Source organism: Podarcis melisellensis (genome assembly GCF_964234715.1).
Source record: "Podarcis melisellensis genome assembly, chromosome: 3".
Classification (NCBI taxonomy): domain Eukaryota; kingdom Metazoa; phylum Chordata; class Lepidosauria; order Squamata; family Lacertidae; genus Podarcis; species Podarcis melisellensis.
This window is the reverse complement of record NC_138530.1, coordinates 58,176,105-58,200,231: the sequence shown is the minus strand read 5'-3', so window position 1 is coordinate 58,200,231 and position 24,127 is coordinate 58,176,105. Positions and strand designations below refer to the sequence as shown.

General features: G+C 41.9%; 2 protein-coding genes across 7 annotated transcripts in view; one reads left to right on the top strand and one right to left on the bottom strand.

Annotated features, from left to right (window-relative positions):
* The window catches only part of SHPRH (SNF2 histone linker PHD RING helicase), a 47,607-nt gene extending 44,275 nt beyond the window's left edge, over nt 1-3,332 (bottom strand). For both annotated transcript variants that reach the window (XM_081905120.1, XM_081905121.1), the window contains exon 1: nt 3,081-3,332. The gene's annotated coding sequence lies outside the window, so the exon portion shown is untranslated. The remainder of the gene's footprint in view (nt 1-3,080) is intronic.
* A 4,985-nt stretch (nt 3,333-8,317) lies between these two features.
* GRM1 (glutamate metabotropic receptor 1) overlaps nt 8,318-24,127 on the top strand; it is a 177,812-nt gene continuing 162,002 nt past the window's right edge. For 2 of the 5 annotated variants that reach the window (XM_081905140.1, XM_081905144.1), the window contains exons 1-2: nt 17,204-17,368; nt 18,978-19,876. In XM_081905140.1, the coding sequence (XP_081761266.1) occupies nt 19,114-19,876 (763 nt within the window). In that variant the 5' untranslated portion in view covers nt 17,204-17,368; nt 18,978-19,113. Of the gene's footprint in view, nt 9,325-17,201; nt 17,369-17,411; nt 17,776-18,977; nt 19,877-24,127 lie in introns of those variants that run through there. The other 3 variants (XM_081905141.1, XM_081905143.1, XM_081905142.1) reach the window with 3 other exon arrangements.

Sequence of the window (24,127 nt, the reverse complement as noted above, 5' to 3'; positions counted from 1 at the left end):
CTTTAGCCCTGCGCAGCCTCTTTGGGCAGGGGGAACCTTCATCCCGCGGCCCTGAAGAGGCTTGGTGCGGTTACCCCAGAAGCCAGAACAGCCACACGGTATCCCAGAAGCCAGATCCCTCTTGCTGTTCTGGCTTCTGGGGTTCAGAATAATTTTTTCTTGTTTTCCGCCTCCCAAAACTAGGTGCGCCCTATCGTCCGGTGCGCCCTATGGTGCGAAAAATACGGTAATTATAAAATGGTGTTATTTAAAAATAGGCATGTGATTACAAATGGATGGAGACCATGCACCCAAGATATAGTCTAAATCCCAAGATTATGGTTCCTCGTCATCCTGGAAAAAAGTGACAAGTGGGGTGCCGAAGGGTTCTGATCTGGGCTCGTTGTTGTTCAACATCTTTATAAATGACTTGGATGAAGGAATTGAGGGGATGCTCATCAAATTTGCAGTTGAGATCAAACTCGGGAGGGGTAGCTAATGCCGCAGAATTCAAAATGACTTTAACAGATTGGAGAACTGAGCACAAGCTAACAAAATGAATTTCAATAGGCAGGAACAAATATAACTGCACTTAGGCAGGAAGAACCAGATGCACAAATATAGGACGGGGGAGCACCTGGCTTACTAGCAGTGCATGAGAAATGGATCTAGGGGTCTTGGTGGACCACAAGCTAAACATGAGTAAACAGTGTGATGCAGCAGCAGCGCAAAAAAAAAAAAGCTAATGCCATTCTAGGCTGCATCAACAGAAATATACGTGGTGTCCAGATCCAGGGAAGCAATAGTACCACTCTATTCTGCCTTACTCAGACCATACTTGGCATACTGTGTCCAATTCTGGGCACTACAAATTAAGATGGATGTTGACAAGCTGGAACATGTGCAGAGGGGGGCAACCAAGATGATCAAGGGCCTGGAAACTAAACCTTATGAGGAGCACTTGAAGGACCTGGGTATATTTAGCCTGAAAAAAAGGAGATTGAGAGTAGATATGATAGTTATCTTCAAATATCTTAAGGGCTTGTCAGCTTCGCCTTTGAGCCAGTGCCAACGACTGGGCTCAACCTTTTCAGCCCCGACTGGGCCAGGCGAGCTGGGAAAGCACTTCCAGAGACCTTCCACTGCATGCAGGGAGCAGGTCTAAGTGCTGTGGACTCACAACTTAGAGCTGTGAGCACCAAACTCAGTTCTAAAAGTCAGCGGAGCACAGCAAAGTATGAACCACATGAATGACAGCTCTGAAGTATAACTTCTTTTATTCTCTACAGCTACTGCATAAACTAACTAAGGACTAATTGGAGGCGCTGGACTGCATGAGTGTTACAGTTGCTTGAGAAGTCACCTTATCTATATACAGATATCACTGAGACTCCTACAGGCTGTAGCGGAAGAAGCGATGAGCAAAATCCGCCCCATCCTTTCTGAAACATTGTCAGCAGATTCTTGCAATGGGAGGGGTGAAACATCCGCAGGGCTGTCACATGGAGGAGGGAGCATGCTTGTTTTCTCCTGCTCTGGAGGGTAGGACTTGAACCAATGGCTTCAGGTTACAAGAAAGGAGATTCCAAATAAATATTCGGAAAAGCTTTCTGACAGTAAGAGCTGTTCAGCAGTGGAGAGATGGTGGACTCTCCTTCCTTGGAGGTTTTTAAACAGAGGCTGGATGGCCATTTGTCATGGATGCTTTAGCTGAGAGTCCAGCACTGCAAGGGGTTGGACTAGATGACCCTTGGGATCCCCTCCAACTCTAAGATTCTATGAACATGAGAGACTTGCTTTAATCACTAAGTTAATATGACAACAAAGACCATGCACATGAATACCTGCTGATTAACAACTTAAAAAAACACAACTCTGTTCCTCAGAAAGCTTCTATCTGGGCATTCATTCAGAATTTGCCTTATGCCACCTTATACTACAACACACCCTCATTGCCTTAAAGCTAAAATATTTGGACAGCTGAGGGTTGGAGGCAGAGATGAGGGATGCAGGCAGTATTTTTAACTCTTCATGAAAGGACTATTAATGTTGGTAGCACCACATGACATTTTGTCTCAAGGAGGAAATCAGCCACACAATCAAACTTATTCCAAAGGGGTAGTTGTGTTACTCTCTTGGAGCAAAACACACACCAAAAGCCTTATGGCATCTTAAAAGATTAACAAATTAATTACAGCATAAACATTTATAGACTACAATCATGCATCCAAAGAACTTGACTCTAGTCCACCGTAATAAATTTGACGGTCTTTAAGATGAAACAAGACTCTTTGTTGCATATGCTATCAACCATGTTTGCACTTAACAAACAAAAGCCATGATTAATACATGTTCATCAAATAAAGATACAAACTAAACTTGATACATATTTATTTGCATTATATTATCTACAGGTGACCGAGAACTCTGGGACCCATCTGTTACTCAGGACATTTAATCCACATCATCTGACAGGAAGTGAAATGGGCAAAGAATCCATATGCACACATTCAAAACCATGGAATCTGGATTCCTTACTAAACTGTGTAAATTAGGCTACCATATTTCAAAGTGGAGTAGACACTGGGCAAAGACAGTGGGGTATTCCCCTCCTTCCACCTCACTGTATGCTTATAAACAAAGATACTACGAATATTCTACGATTGTTTCCAACTACATTATCAGATAAATCACGAATATAATAAGCTCTGGCTGTACATGCACATGACATACCAGAAAAGGATTTTTTGTTTCTTGAAGGAGAGAGAAGATTAGCGTGCTCCTCCCAACAATTTATAAGAGGGGCTGTTGGGGGGTGGGGAGAGTGAGATACAAAACCGCAAGAGAATTATTCATTATATTGTGCATATTATAAGAATATGCAGATAATAGGGATACCAACAAGGCCAAGGCGCCGTTAACAACGCCCCCCCCCACCAATTAAGGCCTATTGCACGTCATAGACCAACGAAGAAGCTGTCTCTCCCTCTATATATAAAACTATAAACACACACGTGTGTGTGTAAGTGTGTAAGCGACAGGTGGGGGCGAAGCCACTAACTGCAACCTCCCACCCGCTGCTTCTTCTCAGCCTGACGCACCTGAGAGTGTTGGAATCAGCTCCTTGGGGCTCCTCCGCGGCTTCCCCTTCTGGGCCCGGCGGCGGCGACGAGGCTGGCAGAAGAAACGAGCTCCTGAGCAGCTCCAAGGAGCGCCGCGACCATCCTTGAACCAGGAAGAGGAAGACGAAGCGAAGGGAGGGTTGGGGGAGGGGAAAGCCAAACAACAACAAGAAGATTCTCCCCTCAAAGTTCACCCGCCGGACGGAGGAAGGAGGCGGAAGCCGAGAGTGACGCGAAGGCTCCGCCCACTGCCCCTCTCGCGCTAGCACGCGCCTGCCCCACCCCCACCCCCACAACGGCAGGGAAGCGCTGGCGAATGTGCGCGTGCGCTGTGCATTCTTTTCTCTAAGCCGTGTTTCTGCGGGGAGGACAAACGGAGACGGTTGCGGAACAGCTGCTGTAAGACCCGGTCCACACAGATTAGGTTGCAGTGATGGGTTTAACCAGGATTATTTTGGTTGGTCTTTTCGTTCTGCGAAGGTCTTGAGCCTTATTTTAAAATTATTACCGGTATTTTTACAAAAACCCAACCCCTGTCTTTTCGACTTAAGTTAGATGCAACTTTTTAAAGATCTTGTAGTGCGTCGAGCACTTTGGAACTCCTTGCCTACCCATGCATTGTGTGCTTTTATATTATTAGTGCTTTTAATTGTCTTAATTGTTCTTACCAATAATGTGTTTTTTTTATTTGTTTTGGGAAATGTTTAGGATTTTTTAAAAAACAACAACAGCAGCAGCAATGAATCTATATAGAAATTTTATGCAACATATAAATAAATAAATAAAATTGGGGTTCCACAGCAAAATGGATCCAACAAGCCAGAAGTTTGCCCACCTTGGTTCATAAGAGGAAGAGAAAGCAGGTCAGCTGGCAGAAATAGCTCTTCTTTTTGCCTGTTTCTGGCTCCCTGCTGCTGAGCCAAATCCCTGCTGCTGCACCACCCAAAGAGAAAGGCCAAGCATACAAAGGGAAGCAGCAGAAACCATCCCTGGCTGAGTGATCCTAAGGAGGCAATGGCTGCTGCTGCCCTGAACCTAGAAAGGAGGTGGGTAGAAGGCTGAGGACGGTAGGGAAGCATGCAGCAGGCTTCTGCCTCTTCTCTCTTGCCCACCCTTGCTGGTGCCCACCTGTCAGTCATGTGGTATCATCACAACAAGCTGAATAATGTTTTTGCAGAACTGAAACTGCAGTGGAATGGAAGCAGTGCCGCATGCACTGGATACAGAGCAAAATGGAAGATGATGGATTATCACAAGTAGACACACATCCAGCAACAGATCTAGGAGAAGTTCCAATAGTAAAGTGTCTGTGCAAATGCGACCTTGGTAGAACATCAAGGGAACATTGCAGGAATATTACGGTGGGGTTGCAGGTGGACATGATGTCACAAGTACTATGACCACCTTGCTGCATTCAGTAAGTTTCACTAGTTAGGAACATAGTCTTATACTGAGCCAAACCATTGGTCCATCTCGCTCAGTATTGTCTGCCTCATCCCTGGCCATTGGCCATGCTGGCTGGGGCTGATGGAGTCCAACAATATCCGAAGGGCCAGATGTTAACCCCCTCTGATCTGCACTTACTGGCAGTAACTGTCCAAAGGTTCAAACAGGGAATATTCCCAGCTTTACTTGGAAATGGTAGGGAATCTTGGGTTTCTGGCATACAAACCAGAAGCTCTGTTGCTAAGCTACAACTACAACCCTTTCTGCAGTTACTGAATAGGAACCATTAATTTTACAAGTTGAATTCAACTTTTAATAATTTCTTTTTTAAAACAACAACACCTTAATGAAAGATTAGAAGACAAATACAACTAGTTAATGTTGACACTACATAACTGCAGTGAGCCAACACACTCGGTTCCTCCCCCCCCTCAAAGAAGGCGTTTAATAACATCTACCTGTCTGCTTTAGTAGAACAGCTTTGACACCTTTCAAGGCTCACAGGGATATGGCGATAATTATTTAATTAAAGTGTGCAAAAGCTTGTGAAGATTTGCCGACAAGAACATAGCCCAGCATAAATGAGATGTTTTACTACAGCAGACTATAAAACTATTCAAGCATAAAGTTGCTGTACTTAAGTTTCAGATCAGTGAAGAGATCAACTTTATATAACCCAGTGGGGAAATTACCTCCAGAGGATTTTACACCTTCATTTCCTTCCTCCAGTTTAATTGTTTATGTTGTATACTTACATGCCAGACATCACAGAGGATTTCCGGCAATGTTCATAATGTTCTTTTACACTAAGTAATGATCCTGTATGGCTAGTCTGAGAGTGAAAGATCCAGATTATTTGGGGCAATGTTACTTAGTGGGACACTTAAGGCTTTTCAAGATGACCCTACAGGTGGGTGTATTGCTGTGATAACACAGAGTAATACACACTGATGGAGCTAAACTTGGTAGGGTGGTAGGGCATGTCTGCTTTGTGGCTTTTCAGTACCCATCTCATTATATATAAATATTTCAAAGTATATAGGGGGTGAGGAACCTGTCACCATCCAGATGTTATTGGACTCCAACTCCCATCAGCCCCAGACAATATGGCCAGTGGTCAGGGATGATGTGAATTGTAGTACAACAACATCTAGAAGACCATAAATTTCCTATCCCTCGTATAGAGGATTTCACTGGTAGTTGACTCTGTGATGAACAGAGGCCAAAATTCATGCTACACTGAATTTCTATCCCTTATTTGAAATGTCTTTGCATAATGTTATTAATACAGAATTTCACTGTGGTAGCTGCTGACAGGCAATAGCTCTGTCTTAAAGGTAAAGGGACCCCTGACCATTAGGACCATTAGTGACCGACTCTGGGGTTGCAGCACTCATTTCACTTTATGGCCGAGGGAGCTGGCGTACAGCTTCCGGGTCATGTGGCCAGCATGACTAAGCTGCTTCTGGCGAACCAGAGCAGCGCACAGAAACACCGTTTACCTTCCCGCCGGAGCGGTACCTATTTATCTACTTGCACTTTGACGTGCTTTCGAATTGCTAGGTTGACAGAAGCACGGACCAAACAACGGGAGCTCACCGCGTCACGGGGATTCGAACCGCCGACCTTCTGATCGGCAAGTCCTAGGCTCTGTGGTTTAACCCACAGCGCCACCCGCGTCCCTAGCTACTAATTTGTCTTTTAATGCTGGTGAAATGCCATATGCTATGACAATAGGGGAGTTCAGATAAACATTAAAAGAACATGTGAGGACCTTGTGGACAAGATAGGCCTATGTCAACACACCCAGTGGCTCCATCCTCACCACCCGCATGTCCTACATGTGTGAGAAGAAGCTCTCTGTGTAACCAGTATATGCATGCAGAGAGGCTACACACATGGCGATCCAAATGGGCCCAGGATTTTACTCCCAGATTATCCTTAATTAACTGCATGGCTGACATCCGCAGTCGTGGGATCCGCTGTTCACCATGGCGGCAGCACCAGAAGTGATTCCTATGAATATTTGAACCCCATAATGGTGCTATTACGATTAGGATAAAAATTCCATCCTTCAGTCTGAAAGTTTTGGTTTAAAAATTAATTCACTTTGAGCTAAGTGAAAAAGAAAGAGTACTTTAAAGGAAGGCCTTATATCTAATTAAGTGGTCCTATTTCATTTCTGAAATAGCAATCATGATTTCATTAGGTGAAGAGTTAACTATCTCTTAAGCAGTGTGTGTGTTTTATGCTCAAGAGCATTTTGGTTTTAGATAAATGAAATACTAAGCCAGTCCATAAAGTGCCGCTGGAAAGCATTTTATACCCCTGAAAATGTGGCTGCAAAGCCAATTTAAATTCTCTGGAGTCCGTGGCTGCTCAGTATACATGTCACTGTTGTGAAGGGAGCAATATATTATTCCAGTAGCTGCCAATTTGGAACACCCTAAGGAGGGTGTAGTATATTATTCTGCTAGCTGTCAGTTGGGAATACCCCAGAGACAGAGAGGGTCTGCTTCAGATTGCGAATAAAGATACCATTTTTAAATGTTCCTTTATATTTTTTAAAAAATGATACCTTCACCTGCATTTTGAAGTGGTACAGTCCATTCTATTACCCCAGAGTTTTACCACTGAATTCTGCTGCATAAACCAGGCTAGATAATTGTCCCTTAGTGGTGGTTTCTTTGGACAATGATCAATTTCCTCCTCACCTCCACCTATCCCTGAACACTAAAACAAAATTCTTCAACTTCCTAAACTTACTCGCTAAATATGTCAAAAATGTTATGGTGTCATGTGACTCAGGGTTTCTCAGGGACTGAGACTGTGGATACAGAGGATACATTCGACTGTGAGGAGGATTTCCCCTCAGAACCAGTCTTGGTTGTTCCTGTCTCCTCAGGTGTTACATCACCAGAGGAGCAGGTGATGCCTGCACTTCTCCAGTCCCAAGAGGTCACACTGCCTTTCTCAGACTCTAAGGGTGACAGCTCAGAGATCATAGAAGAATCATGGGCTGCTCTGAGCTGCCAGAGTCAATGGCTCCCAAACAAGATTCCAACCACCAGGGGCGAGGCTGGCTACTCAGTGGAAGCTGCAGTCCAGTTAAGGCTAAATCTGACTTTGCTGGTTGTTGGAGCAGCATTCAAGACTGTCTTGTCAAACTTCCAATATATGTGACGTGGAGCTGTCCAAGGTGCTAACTGCCTTTGCCTTGACCCCTTATCTGCTTTTGCCTGATATTGCTTATCTGTACTTAACTGCCTCTGCTTTGTCTGACTTTGAATTGGCAGATTTCTGCTTGACCTCAGTGAAGGACCATCAGTGGGAAACAGTGTGAACATCTCCCAGGGTGAGAAACTGGGAGAGAAAAGGAAAGCTCCCAGGCGAAAGCTCAGAGTGTCTGTCGTTTTCTGTGTGGGGCTGGGATTAAGAGCTACTTTGGACAGAGAGACAATTGTGAATTTGTGCACTATTTTTGTATTTTAGATACCTGGCTGATGATGTTCTCCTTCCTTTTTGTTTGTGCTATTGCTGTTATGAGTATATGTATTTTATCTTTTTTTAAAAAAGCTATATTCCATTACGTATTTTTTACGACAATTGTAACCATTTTGATTTTTATATTGTACAGATATTATGTTATGCATTGACATTTGTGTTCTGTGTTTTAAACTACCTTGTGCTCTTTCATCGAAGGGTGGTATATAAAATACACATAATAAGGGCGATGTGTGTGTGTGTGTGTCTGTGTGTGTCTGTGTGTGTCTGTGTATAAAACAATACTAATAATATCAACATCAATAGCAAAATAACAATAATATAGTATATATTTGAACTGGCTTCTCTCATCCTAGCATGACACCACACCACACTGATGCTATGTATGGGTTGTGCCCATAATTAATCTTAAATGCATAAAAACATTGTGTGAGTTAGCTAAGCTCATATTTTTCCATCTCCACTGTGGTACTAAATCCGTTTTCTCTCAAAAAAAAATCTCTTCGGCTCTGTACAGGCACCACACAGGTGTCTTAACATATTTTTCATGTACAATAAAAATGTGAACAGACTGAGTTTCTCTTCTGCTGTCAACACAGCACTGTGCATTCTGTGTTAATGTCCAAAACACTTCCTCCGCAGCAGCACCCCGTGATTCTCTTTCAGGAACATGACATGAAAACATCATGTCTGCATGACATGAAAACATCACAAGTCTGTACATACTCCCTGGCTGGGATTGAAAGGATTTATTTAGGTATGTTTTAAAGCTTCCGTTTGGTGCTTCAGACAATTGTAGATGGAAGATTATATTCAGTGTAAGAGGCACCAACGGCCACTGGGAGGCTCCTAGGAAGAACCTTGTGGCAAGGGGGTGGCCAGCCTGGCCCCATCCACTGGCCAAAGAAGGAGCTTGCTTTCTCCTCCATGCCAGAAAGAACACTCCGCTCCAACTTCCAGTCTGCTTTAGTATTGCAGAAGCAAAATGAGAGGACGTTCTGGCCCCATCTATTGAGAGCCATCAACTGCTATTCAAGCAAGAACACTGGCCAGCGAAGATCAAGTATAAATTGATGACTATAAACAGGTGACTATAAATGCCTGGTTATGGCCTACTGCTTCAGTCTGGCCTTAAGGAGTTGATGTTCCATTTCTCTGCTTTTCCATCCACTTCTTTTCCCTTGTGGGTCTTTGTGTGCCTGATGGCAGTGCTCCTCTACTCTTTTAAATTGATGCAAGCTGCTTTGGGAGAGAATAATTGCCTGAAAAAGAGGTGGGTAGGTTAAAAATATGGTTAAATAAATAAGCAAACTGTTTTAATGCCACTGATCAGCGAGTCTATGAGTGAACGTCAAACAATAGAGATTAAATGTGATATGAGAGGATACTATTTTGTTGAATTGCTGCTGGGAAGAAAACGACCTAAACTGCTATAGTTAATGCAAGAAATGTTTGGTCTAATGAATCCCCAGTATAAAGTATACATTAATATTCCTTTTAGGTAGTCGAATGTCATGAGGGCCAATGTCAGTGAGTAAAACAGGATACTGCCTCATAGCAGATCAGCCGCAAGGGAAAAAAGTGGGGGGTGATCATAAAACTATACAAGAATTTTTCATGTACAGTTAGATAGTTTGTTATTTTAAGTTCTTCTAGCTTTCTTTGTATTCCCATAATATCTAATTTAATCTTAACAGGTAAATTTTAAAAGCTAGGCTTCAATTTCTCAAATAGTCATGAAGAGAGGTAACAGCCCTGCAAAATACCAAGAGAAAGATGAAGTTACTAAAAACAAAACCCCACTATTTCTTTAAATATTGGCTTAAAAAAAATAAAACCTCTCCAAAAATACTGGAGAATTCTCAAAAACAAACAAACATAGGTACAGTACATTTTCCTCAGTGCATGGAAATGAGACACAGTTTTCTCCAATAATAAGTGCTTTGCAATTTGAAAAGTGTAGCTATTTCAGTTGTATTCATGAGGCAATTACCGTATTAATGACCACTAAACAAAATGAACCAAGGAAGCACAGGGTTCTCTCCCGCTTTTTCATACTGTGAACTTTCTGAAGGCTCATATTTTAAATGCATATCTAAAACACATTGATTTAATCAAAACTTTAATTTATTTTCCAAACTGGGCTACCAGGTTACAAATAGAGCAGCTCTGCTTTATTTGTTATGCTGCTCAAGATTGAATGAGGCGCCTTAGACTTTCGCAACCTCATTTTTCAAAAATAATGGGAGTACTGGATGGTCTGCACTTGAATGTCTGATATTATTTACTGTCACGGCCTTGGAAAGGGGATCTTAACAGAGCAGCCCCTGGGTGGCAACAGGTAGACAGATGTGTCACCCACCAACACAAACCCACGAGCCTGTCTTGATTGTGATGACTGCAGATTACCAAGAATTTATTTAGCAAGATTAGTTAAAGAAAGGAATATGACTTTGATTTCTCAGCAGATGGGATATATCATTTAGGAAATGCTGGATCCTTGCTTTCTTTAGTGGACTTGCTTTGTGCTGGGTGATAGGATACAGGGAGGACAGAAGTATCTCTGCACTAGTAGTGGCAGGCCATTAGTGGCCTGTTTTGGCTTTGACTTGGTGAAACTGATCTCCTTTTCTGAGTTGGTCAGGTATAAGAGTATAAAAAGAGTCCTGCTGGATCAGACCAGTGTCTCATTTAGTTTGGCCAACCAGATGCCTATGGGAATCCCACAATCAAGACCTGGTTAAGTTCTTAAGGGAGGAGTTGGACAGATCTAGAGAGACAACTTCTCCAGACCTAGAGAGACTTGGCATCTCCAAGTAGGGTTGAGACATTCTCCTGCCTGGTACCTGGCCTGGAGAGCCACTGCCAGTCAGAGTAGACAATACTGAAGTAAGGAGACCAACAGTATGACTTGATAAAAGGTTTTAGCAGACCCAACCATTGTTTTCATGCCCTGCTTGCCTTGCTACCGCTAAGCTAGAATAAAGCAAGTTGTGACCGACTTCTCCCCTTCTGCCATCAAGGATGTCCTGTGTAATTTCTTTCCTCCATCTAGCTACTCTCCTCTTTGCCATTGTACAAATAACAATATGGGTGAATCGAGGGGATATTTGAGCCAGTTCAAATATTCGTTTGTTTTCCCCATTTTCCAGCCTACAGGCATCTATTTATGTATTAAACATGTTGTTACCAAGGGGATGCAGTACAAACCTTACATACCCCCTGAAAATGCAAGGGAGGGGGATGCTTGGTTGATTGCATTTCCACACTCAAACTTCCCATTATATGTAAGACTAATATATATCAGGCAGAAGGCTTCCACTCTAGCTTTCCATCTAATGCCTTAGCTTTACAAATAAGGGACATTTTTGCATAGGCATTCAAGTATGTGGTTCTCTTCTACCTCATAAAAAACTAGTGTTATCCTGTGCACCTTCAAGATTGCTGTGATCTAAGCTCTACCAGCGTGAGCCAACCAGCCTTATCTATCCAAGCTTCTCTCTGTTGGATATTGTAAGAACACTATGACCCTAAGATTTAAGTGTGCATTGAAAACCCCTCCCTTTAGCTACCAAACTTGGATCTTAACTAGTCCTCTGCTAATGAAAGGGCTGCTTACATTCATGGAGGGAGCTGGTATCTAGCAGAGTATGGGGTGGTATGACATTTTCTTTGCTCATCTCTCCTTTCCCCAGCAGCTGCGCAATGCTGCTGTGGAGCACCATTCATAACTCGCTGCGGCAGATTGGCAAGGGGAAAAGGGAGGTTACTGAAAGTCACTTCTCCACTTCCATTAGTGAGAGAGTCTCGTGATCAGAATTCCACTCACATGACACTCCCACCTGCAGAAGCTTGCTTAGGCTGCACTCCAAATCCCACTTACCTGCAAATAAGCCCCTTTAATTTAAAGAGCACTTCTTTCTGAGTAGACATCGTTAGGGTTGCAACCTTAGGATCTAAGTCAATGACTTGTGAGCAGAGCAAGGTGCTTTAGGAGGTGGCGCATGATTGCATGGTCCATGATTAGCTAGAACTCCCAAGGAAGCTGGTGTTCAGTTCACATATGACCCAAGACATATCTGAGACTTTTCCATATTAAGCTCAGAGTGGAGTTATGTTAGAGGGTCAAGGTACATTCCACAAGTGAAGATGAAGGACTTTTAATGGGGTTCTGCTGTTCATATCAGTCACAATTCCAACATGTCAACGTGCTTTTTTCTCATAACCCTTTCTAAATTCCCAATATTTTATTTTGTTTGTTTTGCCTTTTAAATCAGCACTTAAACAACAACAACATAAGCCTTTTTAAATTGTAGGAGACAATAGGGGAATGTAGGGAGTGTAAGGAAATTGGATGACCCTTTCTGACTTTTGTGATTCTGCTAAGATACGTTTGTGCAATGTATAGAAATGAAAAACTAGATATGGCAGGATACTGAGGGGTGCAAAGAGCAGCTGCTAAATATTTGATGCAGGCATTCTCTTCGGTGCTAAAGTTACTCATTGGTTGGGGATAGGAGGGGGAATAAGTCCTAACTTTTGCAGCAAATGGGGTTTTGTTGTTCGATGTCAACAATATGGAACGAGGGACTTTGATAACTAGTCCCAGATATATTTCATGGCAGGTTGCCAGAAGAGAGAGTGGCTGTCCTGATCTCTGTTGCCGCTTGAGTGTCATCATTGCTAATGGCCAGAAGGCAGTTCTGTAGATATTTAGTCAGCAGAGGTAAGGTGACATAAGGGGCCAATGTTGATTCCAAATGGCACTTTAAAAAGCCTCTGATTCTGCTTTGACAACCCATCCTTTGGGTAAAAATCAAGCTTTCTTCAGACTCTCCCTACAGGCTTTGCTGGCTTTCAGCTCACAATCCACCCACCTGTCAGCCCAGCTATGCACTAATTCACTTGGCTGCCAGCTTTATCCATGAGCTTTATTGCACCTTCTCCAGACTGCCAGCACCAATATTTGTAAAAAAAAGATAACAGGCTGTGTGGAGTGCACCACCCGTGATCCTCCAGCTGCTGCTGAACTACAACTTATATCAGCCCTAGTCAGCATGGCCAACGGTCAGAGATGATGGGAGTTGTACTTCAGCAACAACTAGAGGACTGTGGTTTAGCCACCCCTCTTATTGTCATTAATGCAAATATATTAAATGAAACCTGTGGCAAACTTCCACACCTCCTTACACATGGAAAATTTAATCAATTCCAGTGGCATTATTAGAACTGCAGCCTTATTTTAAAATGCTCGCATGGCTTTCAATAACTCATCGAGTTCTGTGTTCATTTCAGATCATCGTATCTTCGTGGTTTGTTGGGCTACCTTTGCACTTAGCAGTAAAGCTTAGTAGCATACAGCATATATTAGTTGTGGTTCTCAAATTGGCAGCCCTTTGGATAGTCTCATATGCCCAGGGCAGAATATCATCTACACCAGGCTCTTTGTTTAAAGTGAAATTACCCTTAATGATGAAAGTAACTTGGGTTTTGAAAGAAGCTCAGGATTCTGTCACATTCATTAAATGAACCACAGGAGACACATCTCAGAATGGGCAAATTGGAATCAAAATGCTAGTACCTGTCAGCAACCTGGGTGCAGCATTTTGTCCCAAATGCAGTTTCTGAACACTTTTCAAGGGTAGTCCCACACAGTAATCCAGTAATCCAGTGTAGAGGATGAGAGTACATCAGTACCAATATAGTGCCCTCTGGATGTCGTTGGACTCCAACTCCCATCATCCCTGACGATTGACCATGCTGCCAGGGGCTGATGGGAGTTGGAGTCCAACAACAGAACATAATAATCTGCCTCAAACCAAGTCAGATTAACAGTCAAACTGGCCCAGTATTTTTCTTTACACTAACTAGTGGCAGCTCTCCAGGGTTTCAGGGTGAGGTCTTTCCAGGCCTACCTTAACATTCTGGAAAGTCAAGGTGGGACCTGTGTGCCAAGCAGATGCTCTACTACAGAGCTATGCCCCTTCTGCATACACCTAGAAGGTAGCACATTGGCTTCCCTTTCACTAGTGCATGAATGACTGTGGCAAGGAAAGTTTTTAGTTAGCAAACTAGCCAAAGATGGGACAAGGCACTCTTCACAACCAATGCTACCTGCCTATCCGACAGGAGCAATGCATCAAGGAATACTCCCAAACTAAGTACCTCCTGATCTTTCACAGGAACCGCAACTCCATTCAAGATAGACTGCAAACTCAAACATGAATCATCAACAATTTCCGTTTAATCTGGATTGAACCTCTACCACATCTAGTCCTTCACACTCGGGGGCTGGCATATAGATACAGGTATGGATAAAATACTGTGACAAATGCAGGCAATTCCCGAGGTAGTACATCTGGATGAACATAAACTATGCATTGCTTGGGAGAGACTAAAGCCCCTGAAGAGCATTGAAAACACACAATGTGTCTCAAGGTGCCGGATTATGCATTAAGATATATTTCACATTTGAAGATGCTTGAAACCACCATGAGATGAAAACTCCCTATTGGCTGAATCTCTGGGGAAGTCTGTGTGATTTGCTTACTTTAAAAAGGGTATATGGAATTCATTATGCTAATGAAATAACATCATGGAATTTATATTTCAGTTGGAGATAATATGTGAGGTCATTCAGCCTTCCTGTATTGCTGCAGAGATGTGTTTTAAAACTTCTATTTATCAATAATCTTTCTGGAGGAAGCTACAATAACTCTTACTTGTTTTGCCTTAAGGATATTCCAAACCATGCTAGAGGTTCCCATATTAATCTTAAAGCTGCTGCTCATCCTCACGAGTTTTCCTGGACTTCCAGGAGTCTACATGCTCTAGGCATACTGCAGTTTATTATAATACTTTTATATGTTCACAGATATATCTGATGCATTCCTTTGGAAATGAGTTAGTAATGCAGATTGGCCATATCCCAGAAACACCAGATTGTTTCTAAGTAATAGTTGATCTGGCAGTTCTGCCTCTCAATCTCAGCAAAATGGTTCAGTCTATTGTGAAGATGGGAAACAACTCTCCACATTTGGCTCTGTAAAAACTACATCGTGGTCTTGGAGTGTTATCAAGCTGTGTGTGAGGGAGGTGATCCCACTTTTAGCAGGGAGTGGAGGGATGAGACAGGACTCAGAATTGAAGCTGTGTAGATCAAATGGGTATCCTGTCCAAGTTGGTGAAATGGGTTATGTTAGCAGCATCCTATGGCTCCTGAGCCATCCTCCTAAGGAGCAGAAGCTTATCCCCTCAGGTATTAAAGGTGCTTTTGTTGTTCTGCAAATCATGGATGTTCTAGAAAGCATCCTTCACTGGGTATTAAAATTGGGTTGTTGCATGCCTGTCAGTTTAGAAGTCAAATAAGGCCACTCAGAAGTATGTTGCTATGGTGTCACTTTTACCTACTCAGGTGACTCCATATGTCTATAGATATGTAGGTGTGAGCTTCTATGAGCTGAGAACTTCCAGAACCTATGGAATGCTGAGGTCAAAAGCATAAGATGTATGTGTGTAATTGACCTACCTGCAATATATGTATTTTAAAACAACACAGGTACTGTATGACAACAACAACAACAACAACAACAACAACAACAAATTTCAAAAAGATATTAAAAATACTAGATTATTTCCACCTCATTGGCTAGAGATGTTTGGCTTCATAGTCAAAGACAGAAATTCTCGCCTTTGCTGCTAACATTTGTTTGAGAGGGGAGCATAGCTGTCCAATCACATGCGTACTAAAATCCTGGATTTCTTCATTGCTTTTATTAAGCAACTCTCACTTTTTCCTCAGGGGAGAATTTCCCGCCCTTAAAATAAGTTTCCAAAGATAAAGCACAAACCAATCTGAAACTCTAGCCAGATACATCTTAATCCCATTATGTGGGAAACAATTAACTCATAAGCCACCATTCATGTGTTGGTTCTGCAAAAGATTGATTCACTGTCCCCTGTTGTAGCTTCATGGTCTCTCTTGATTTCATCAATGAATTTGATCTTACCTCTGGGAACGTCTTCTCACATACGAACCCTGTTCTTTGAAATAAGCTGCTGAGACCTTACACTAGGCTTCCTTCCTGAAATGACACTGTGGGGCTTGAGGCAAGAAGGCTCCCACAGGTGGCATTACAGCTTTGGAGTCTGATTCTCAGTAAGAGATGTCAGGCCACATAAGTGATGAGATTTAGACTTAGAATGGATTTTTAAAACACATTTCCTTGCATTGCAAATGGTTATGCAGCTATTTTAGCCATGATCTTTCATCAGTTACTTTAAATCCCATTGTTTTAATTGTTGAGTTGGTTTCTATGGGATGCACATTACCTTGGGTGTCCTTCAGGCAGAAGGAAGATTATCCTTTTTTACTGAAAACATATCATAAAGCTCACATGTCCACAGGTTTTGTTTTTTAAAAAATAATACTGGAACTAATGTAAGCACAATGTAACACATAAATGAACTGTGTAAAGGTAACAGAGATCATACATGTAGAAAACCATGGCAAATAAGCCCACAAAAAATGGTCCTTGGATTCTTGCAGTCGTCTCTTTGCACAAGGTGTCTTTGCCTTTTCAGAAGTAGGGCAACTATCAGCCCTGAAAGCATCTAGCATTCCCAGTGGGGTCTTATTCTAACTTTAACTTTCATATAATAAACTAAAACACTAGAGTCCTTTAATTCAGTCTGTGTAGCAAGCGGGTCAATTGCCTTTTTCAGCCTGGTATTATTTTAATCTTACATGCCTCTTAGCATGCAAGCTTTAGATTCAGCTGGAAAAAAAATTCCATTCTAGACAATTCATGGGATTTTGCTTTGTTCTGGCAGGGTTTTAACGCAATAGTAATTGGAAAATTAAATCTTCAAATGCAGTGTTAGAAATCTTCCCAGCAGGATGCAAATGTGCATGTCTGTCTATACCTCTGGAACCAGTCTCTCTCCTGTTTCTTATACTTGCTTGTGTGACTGGGAAGTAACGAATTTAAGGCATTGAAATACAGTCCAAACCAACATATATATGCATATATATGGAGAGGGAGGGGGGCTGAGAGCTGGTTGAAGAAGGGGAAAGAATGACTGATCTTTATGCATGAGATAATAGATGAGCCTGGAATGACCTGTTTCCACACACCCCTCCCCTTTCCCTCCTTCATGCGGTAAAACAGCGTTGAAGAAAGAGGGCAGTCGCGTACAGCCCATCTCCTTCGATTCGCCTGTACCAGACTGTGGCAAAGGGAAATGTGAACAGGAGAACTGGCAATGAACGCCTCGGACACGGAAAGGAACGACCAGCCTCACCGATTCGGATTCAGGTAGGTCTTGAGTTTAATCCTCCAAAAGGGACCGGCGCGAACCATAACATTGCAGGCAAGAAAGCCAGACAAAAAGACCTTCCTTATCCATTAGATTTCAACCGGATTCGGCTTCCTGTGACCAGTTTCACTGGATTCCGTAGATGTGTGTGTTTTTGTGCGTGCGCAGGGAGGAATCGGCACTTGCTACACACAGTACCGTCCTTCTGCCCGCTTTCATCTCTCGCCTTTCTCCCCTCTCCTGTCCTTCAGAGATATGGGGAGAGATACCGAAGGAAGGTGGGTGGGGGGAGGTGGCAACTAGAAATCTGGCTTGCTTCATAGAAACCCACCAGCAGCGCTTCATTCCATTAAAAGCCTTTCAGAGAGAGGGTGGGGAGAAGAGGCTGCTGCAACTGGAATTCTCTGTATGTATTTCTACTATGTCTTTTCGGGGACTGGATAGTAGTGGGTGGGTGGGTGCAAAAGACCAAAGCAACGGGTGCAAGAAGTTATTGGGGCAAAGAGCACAGCATGGCTGCAGATTCTGTTGCACCGAACGGAGGAACTCGCTAGGGATCGGGTTGCCGTGGACGTTGTCCAGGGTGCTGAAATCCATAGCAATCCCTGCCCGTGCAACAGGGAGCCAAGGCAGCCGAGCGAAGCGAAGCATACCCGACTTTCCAATCAGCAATTATCTCCAACGAGCGGCCGATCGCCTTTTAAATCGCATTAAACTACTTAAACTCTAGCCGCCTGGCTTGTCACCTCTCCTGCCCAAAGTCTGCATGAAAAGCAAGCGGTGCCAGAAAAGCACATCAGGACTTTGCCTGCGGTTGCCTTAGTAACTAATATGTATTTCCCACAGCTTGCATAGTTGTCTCTTTTGTCGAACTACAGCTTTCCTCCTTTCAAAACCCAAAGATTAATCTAGCTGGGAAAGGCTGTATCTTGTAAGGGTTTTTAAGAATTCTGTCTTGACCTTTAAATGACATTTTCTTTTCTGAAGATTCTACACAGAAGCGCACACACCCCGTCTTTCTCAAGATGTTGAAACTAGCATAGTTTTCTTGTTCTTGACTTAATAATGAAGGGTTTTTGTTTTTTAAAAATCTAATTAAAGACATAAGGAAGTTCTCAAACTTGTAAAGGCTTTTCTTTGCTTTAAGTGTCAGAATGCAGGTAACAGCATTTTGCCTTAGTAGATAAGGGATACCAATTTCAGCACATGGAGGTGGTTAGGTATAAATGAATATATCAAGTCACACACAGCACTCTGTTTATATACACAAGATTCTTCGTATATTACATATGCATGCATGCAACAAGGAATCACTACTTTATTTTGTGTGTGTGTGTGTGTGTGTGTGTGTATGCAGACACCCACACTCACACCTACGCAGTGTTGGTCTCAGTAGTATAACTGTGCCTTGTTACTCTCTCCCTGCTTTCTCTCCTTGAGATCTGAAATCGAAAGGCACCTGCTATTTGGATCCATTTGATCTGGTGTCTGCTAATATTCCAGGCAGGTGGGGAGAGATGTTCATGAAGAAAATGACCTTTACTGAGCTCTGCTTTGACATATTTTCAGCTGATCAATGTGTTCTGTTCTTTCTTCCTATGTCAACAGGCTACAATTCACTCCTATGATGACTTCTGTTGCCCCTCCAGGCGATTTGCTTTAAGGGCACACTGTAATGGGTTTTGGAGGCACTTGAGAAGTAAAAGAGTGGAGCGAATCTGCCGCCTTTTTCATATCTTTAACAATGTGCAGGCAGGACGAGCCCGTGAAATTGGTCGCCAGAATCTGGATGGCTTCCTGCAACAAGATGATAGGCGTGCTGCTGGTGTTCTTCCCTGCAATTTTCCTGGAGATGGACTTTCTCCCCAAGAATGCTGGCAGGAAGGTTTTGATCTCAGGTGCTTCCTCCCAAAGATCAGTAGCCAGAATGGATGGTGATGTCATCATAGGAGCCCTCTTTTCTGTTCATCACCAACCTCCAGCTGAGAAGGTGCCCGAAAGAAAATGTGGCGAGATCCGAGAGCAATATGGCATCCAGAGAGTTGAGGCCATGTTTCACACTCTGGATAAAATTAATTCAGACCCAGTCTTGCTGCCCAACATCACTTTAGGCAGTGAAATCCGAGATTCCTGTTGGCACTCCTCTGTGGCCTTGGAGCAGAGTATTGAATTCATAAGGGACTCTTTGATCTCCATTCGAGATGAGAAAGATGCTCTCGGTCGCTGCCTGCCTGACCCTTCGTATCACCACCAGGTCAGGGAGAAAAAGCCCATTGCTGGTGTCATCGGCCCAGGATCCAGTTCTGTGGCCATCCAGGTTCAAAATCTGCTTCAGCTCTTTGATATTCCCCAGATTGCATATTCTGCAACCAGTATTGACCTGAGTGACAAAACTTTGTACAAATACTTCTTGAGGGTAGTTCCATCGGACATTCTGCAAGCCAGAGCCATGCTCGACATCGTCAAACGTTACAACTGGACCTATGTGTCTGCTGTCCATACAGAAGGTGGGTATAAAAAGAGAAGCTCATATTATTAATTGCTCCTGTAGGGCATTTCAGGTATAAATCACTTTGTAGTCTCAATCCAACTTTAACCCTAAAGGATTGGCAACATTATTCCAATTCTGAGAAACTGTTGCTATGAAGGAGTGACTTCATATCAGAAGAGAAGAGGGTCTTGATCCTACTTCAAGGTTCAAGTCGAAACCATTTAACTCTGCTAGATGTGTACATTACTTATGATCTCTTCCTTCCTTTTGCTTTGAACTAGTCTTTCTCTTACAACCATAGACAGCTCCCCACAGAACTTTCCTGTAGTATAATGAGCTTTGCTAAACAAGCATATATAATAGATATATTTTGGCTCTCATCTCATTAATTTTAGCTCTCAGACCATTAATTATCAATGATTTTAGAAAAGATAAGAGAGCTGTACTGTACCTATACATTGCTTAGGGTGTATTATTATTATTATTATTATTATTAGTAGTAGTAGTAGTAGTAGTAAAGCTATTTGGGGAATATTCATCTTCCCATCAGTGGGACAAGCCTCTATTGGTCTTTTATTAGCAATCAACTTTTCTCCTGAATAATGGACAGCTAACTCCCCAAAGACTAAATATTTAAGCATGACAGAGTGAAACTGTTATCTAACAGCTTTTTTGATTCCATGCTCTTGAGATAGAAGTTGAACAACTAGAAGAGGAAACATGCACACCCACACTCACACATCCCTGATATGTGTAGTGTTACTTTGTACTTAAACCAACCTTTTTACCTCTTCCTCACAGAGACTGAATAATTCCAATTTCAAGCAGTCTTTCATATCTAATTAAGTAGGTAGCAGATGTGGAAATCTACAGGCAAAGTTAATAATGGCATGAACAAATCATTCTCAAAGAAAAAGTGCCAGCTCAGTAATGAAGTTTATAGATTTTCGATGAGGCAAGTTCTGCAGGCTTGCCTTGAAGAGAGGGAGAGAAAAAAAGATGTCTTTCATGTCAATTGTATTTTTGCTCTAGTGAGCACCAAGGTTGTTTTTAAAAATAAAATATGGGCATTTGACCCCTAGGAAATCTGTTATCTCTAGACCCTAGACGGGCAGCAAGGATGAGAGCCAAAAATATTGTTGTTACATATTTCATAAAATGAACTGATGTGGGCAAATATCTCTTAGAGTGCAAGTATCCAAAAGAATTAATAGTCATAATGTGTTGATGCTTTGTGAATTGCCAGATAATATTATCTTTTAGTGACTACAAGGAAGAAGTTTACTATACTTTAAAACTATAGTGAAGGAATTGGGGAGAAATGTTATTAGAAAATATAAGCAATAATTTATAGCTAGATCATGACAAATAGATAAAAAATAATTAAAGTTGTCCACTAGGGGAAATGTTCTACTTTGATATGATATCTGTTTAAATAATAGCTGACTTTTTACATGCAAAATTTGGACTTCTTAAGCATTGCCTTTTGAATTTCCTGTTATACTGAGGTTTTCAATGTCTTTTTGTCATAACAAATAGGATTTTTCATGAACTTTTTGTGATCAAATAATAGCCGAAAGAAACAAATTACAAGTATAGACCTGACTCATGAAATAAGACAGCCTTCAGTTAGTCATAGGTGATTTGACTTAGAGTGGTGTTAGCCATTAAAAATGTGGCATCAGCCTGCTTTTTTGAAATGTGTTAAGCAAAGGGAATAAGTATTCATGGAGTTCATTCTGTGGCAGCCTAGGAATAAAATAACTGTAACTCATCCCAGTTGTTGCATACTCCTGGCACTCAATTACAACACTGTTTGTGGATATAGCTGGATCTTGTGGCAGGTGAAGGAGAAGACTATTCTTTATTTATCACATATGCTATTTCCTCCTCAAAAGTAAATGGGGTCAATAAATCATTCTGATAAATGTATTTTAAAATCAGTGCATGCTGTAAAGCCTAGGCGAAGGGTATGATACTTTCACAAATAATTGCATGTACTACTTGCAAAATCTTTCAATAAGCTGCCCTTTTAAAGTGAAAATATTCCTTAGCAGGAAGTAATTCAAAAGTAACCTTCCCTTCTGCTATGATATTTTTGGGATTTGGGGCTCAAGTCTGCTTTGCAACATGCTGACTTCTGACTGTGCGCCATCATAAATGTTTCACAGATACAATTGCTGTGGACATTTTTGTTTACACCCAACATATTTGCAATGTAAGATGTGTATCCTGATCCCATGCATGTTCACTTGAAAGTTTGATGGGACTTACATAGGTCCATCTAGGATCCCAATGAAACCTAATTAAGGAAGAAATAATACTGAATTTGCAATATTCTTGGGGTTTTCTACTCTCCAAAATTCCAACAAGATTATGACGCTTCTTTCTGTAAACTACATAAGGTGTTGAGATCATCATCATAATCACTATCCTGTTTTTAAAACAAGGAAAGCAAATACCCCAAAGATAGTGAGAATGGCTGCACCTCTCTTCAGTTTGCCATCTTGGGGGTTCTCTTGTTTATATGTTATATAAGCATCAGTAAAAGAGCTATTAGAATTTAAATACCTCTCCATTTTGTACAATTCACAATAAAGATATACTGTACTTAATTGTTTTATGGTGTTGCCCATTGGACAGGAGATAATGAAAGACTATTGATTTGACCCTCACTGCTGATTTAAGAACAACTTTGTGTTGGACTAGATATGACATTCACAATTGGATCACAATTAGATCACCCAAAAGAAGTTAAAAGAAGTTGCAGTGGGTGAAAATTGGGTCAGTGCAACAGTACTAGCAGAGGCAAGTTATTCCAATCCCTCATGCTGTTTTCCCCAAACACCAAATGTGGTTTGTCCTGTAGGGGAAAACATACAAGAACAATACTGGTATCTGATGTTTCCCCAGGGGTCAAATAATAGTTGGGAGAGATTATTCAGATTGAAAAAGGGATCAGCTACCCACTTCCACAAAGCCACAGCTCTGATGTGATGTGATGGCACCACGGGTGGTTTTAAATTTAAACAGAGTGGGAGATTTTGATCACAGATCTCTCACACCTCATCTAGTGGCACTCTGAACTGTATAACTGTTGATAAGAGAGTGTACCATTATTCTGTACTGTGATTCTTTAGAGAAAAATATTCAGTTTAAACTTGATGTCGCCCATATCTGGTGCTGATGTGAGTTTCCTTTTGTTAAACTGCACTAGTGTTTTGTACATAGGAATGGTGTTTTCACAAATGAGGTGTCTTAAGTAGTTCTTGTTTCAGTGCTTTGCAGTGTGGATGCAAAGCCTACATTGGCCAGAATGCTTCCTCGCAAGTCAAGTGCCTCTCAATCTCAATGATCAGACTTGACATAAACAGCGTGAGAGATGCTTCAGTGGTGATTTAAGTCTCATGTCTGAAAGCATTCCATGATTAGTCATCTCCAGAAAGACAGTTGAGCAACCAAATATCCTTGGACTTTTGGAGGAGATTAGTGCTTATACTGGGGGCAGAGAATGCTTCCTTTTAAAACTACTTGTTTCCAAAAGATGAGACATGTTAAAGTCTGAGCATTATTCCTGTTTCAGATCAGGAAAAACCCCGCCAGATTTTATTTTTTTGATAGTTTAGTAGTAATACCCTTAATGTAGCAATATAAGGTGTGTGTGAGTGTGTGTGTGGCTTGACTCATAGTCTGATACTAAACTCGCTTTGAGCTCACCTTCCCACTTCACATATGTTTCAGCTGGTGATCAGTTGCTGTTGCTCAGTTCCAAACAGGGATACATTAATGAATCTTCTAAATAGGTTAGTTATTTGGTTTCCTGGTTTCATCAGATCCTTTCCCCTACAGTATTCCACAAAGGCCTTCTCCCCTGGGGCAAATTTTGAGGGTTTTCTGCAATGAAAAAATAACCACGCAGAAATATGTGTTGGAAATATTAGATTGGGGTGCAGCATTCATATGGATATCTCAGGAAAAATCCAGTAAGTTTTTCTTGAGATTTCAAAGGGAATCTGTGTTTTTGAGTAGTCTGAGGGTACACTCAGACTCAGGAGATCTGGATCTGGTTAGTGCTGGGATGCAAAACCACCTAAGGACGCTAGGGGTTCTAAGGGAGCTGCCTTGAATTCCCAAAAAGATGGAAAGGGATGTGAAATAAACAAATAATGTTTCACCATGGATGCATTATAGGATAATGCTATATTGCAACTAATTTTTGATTATGTGTTGTATCCAACTAGGTTCTACTCAGAGTAGACCAGGTGAA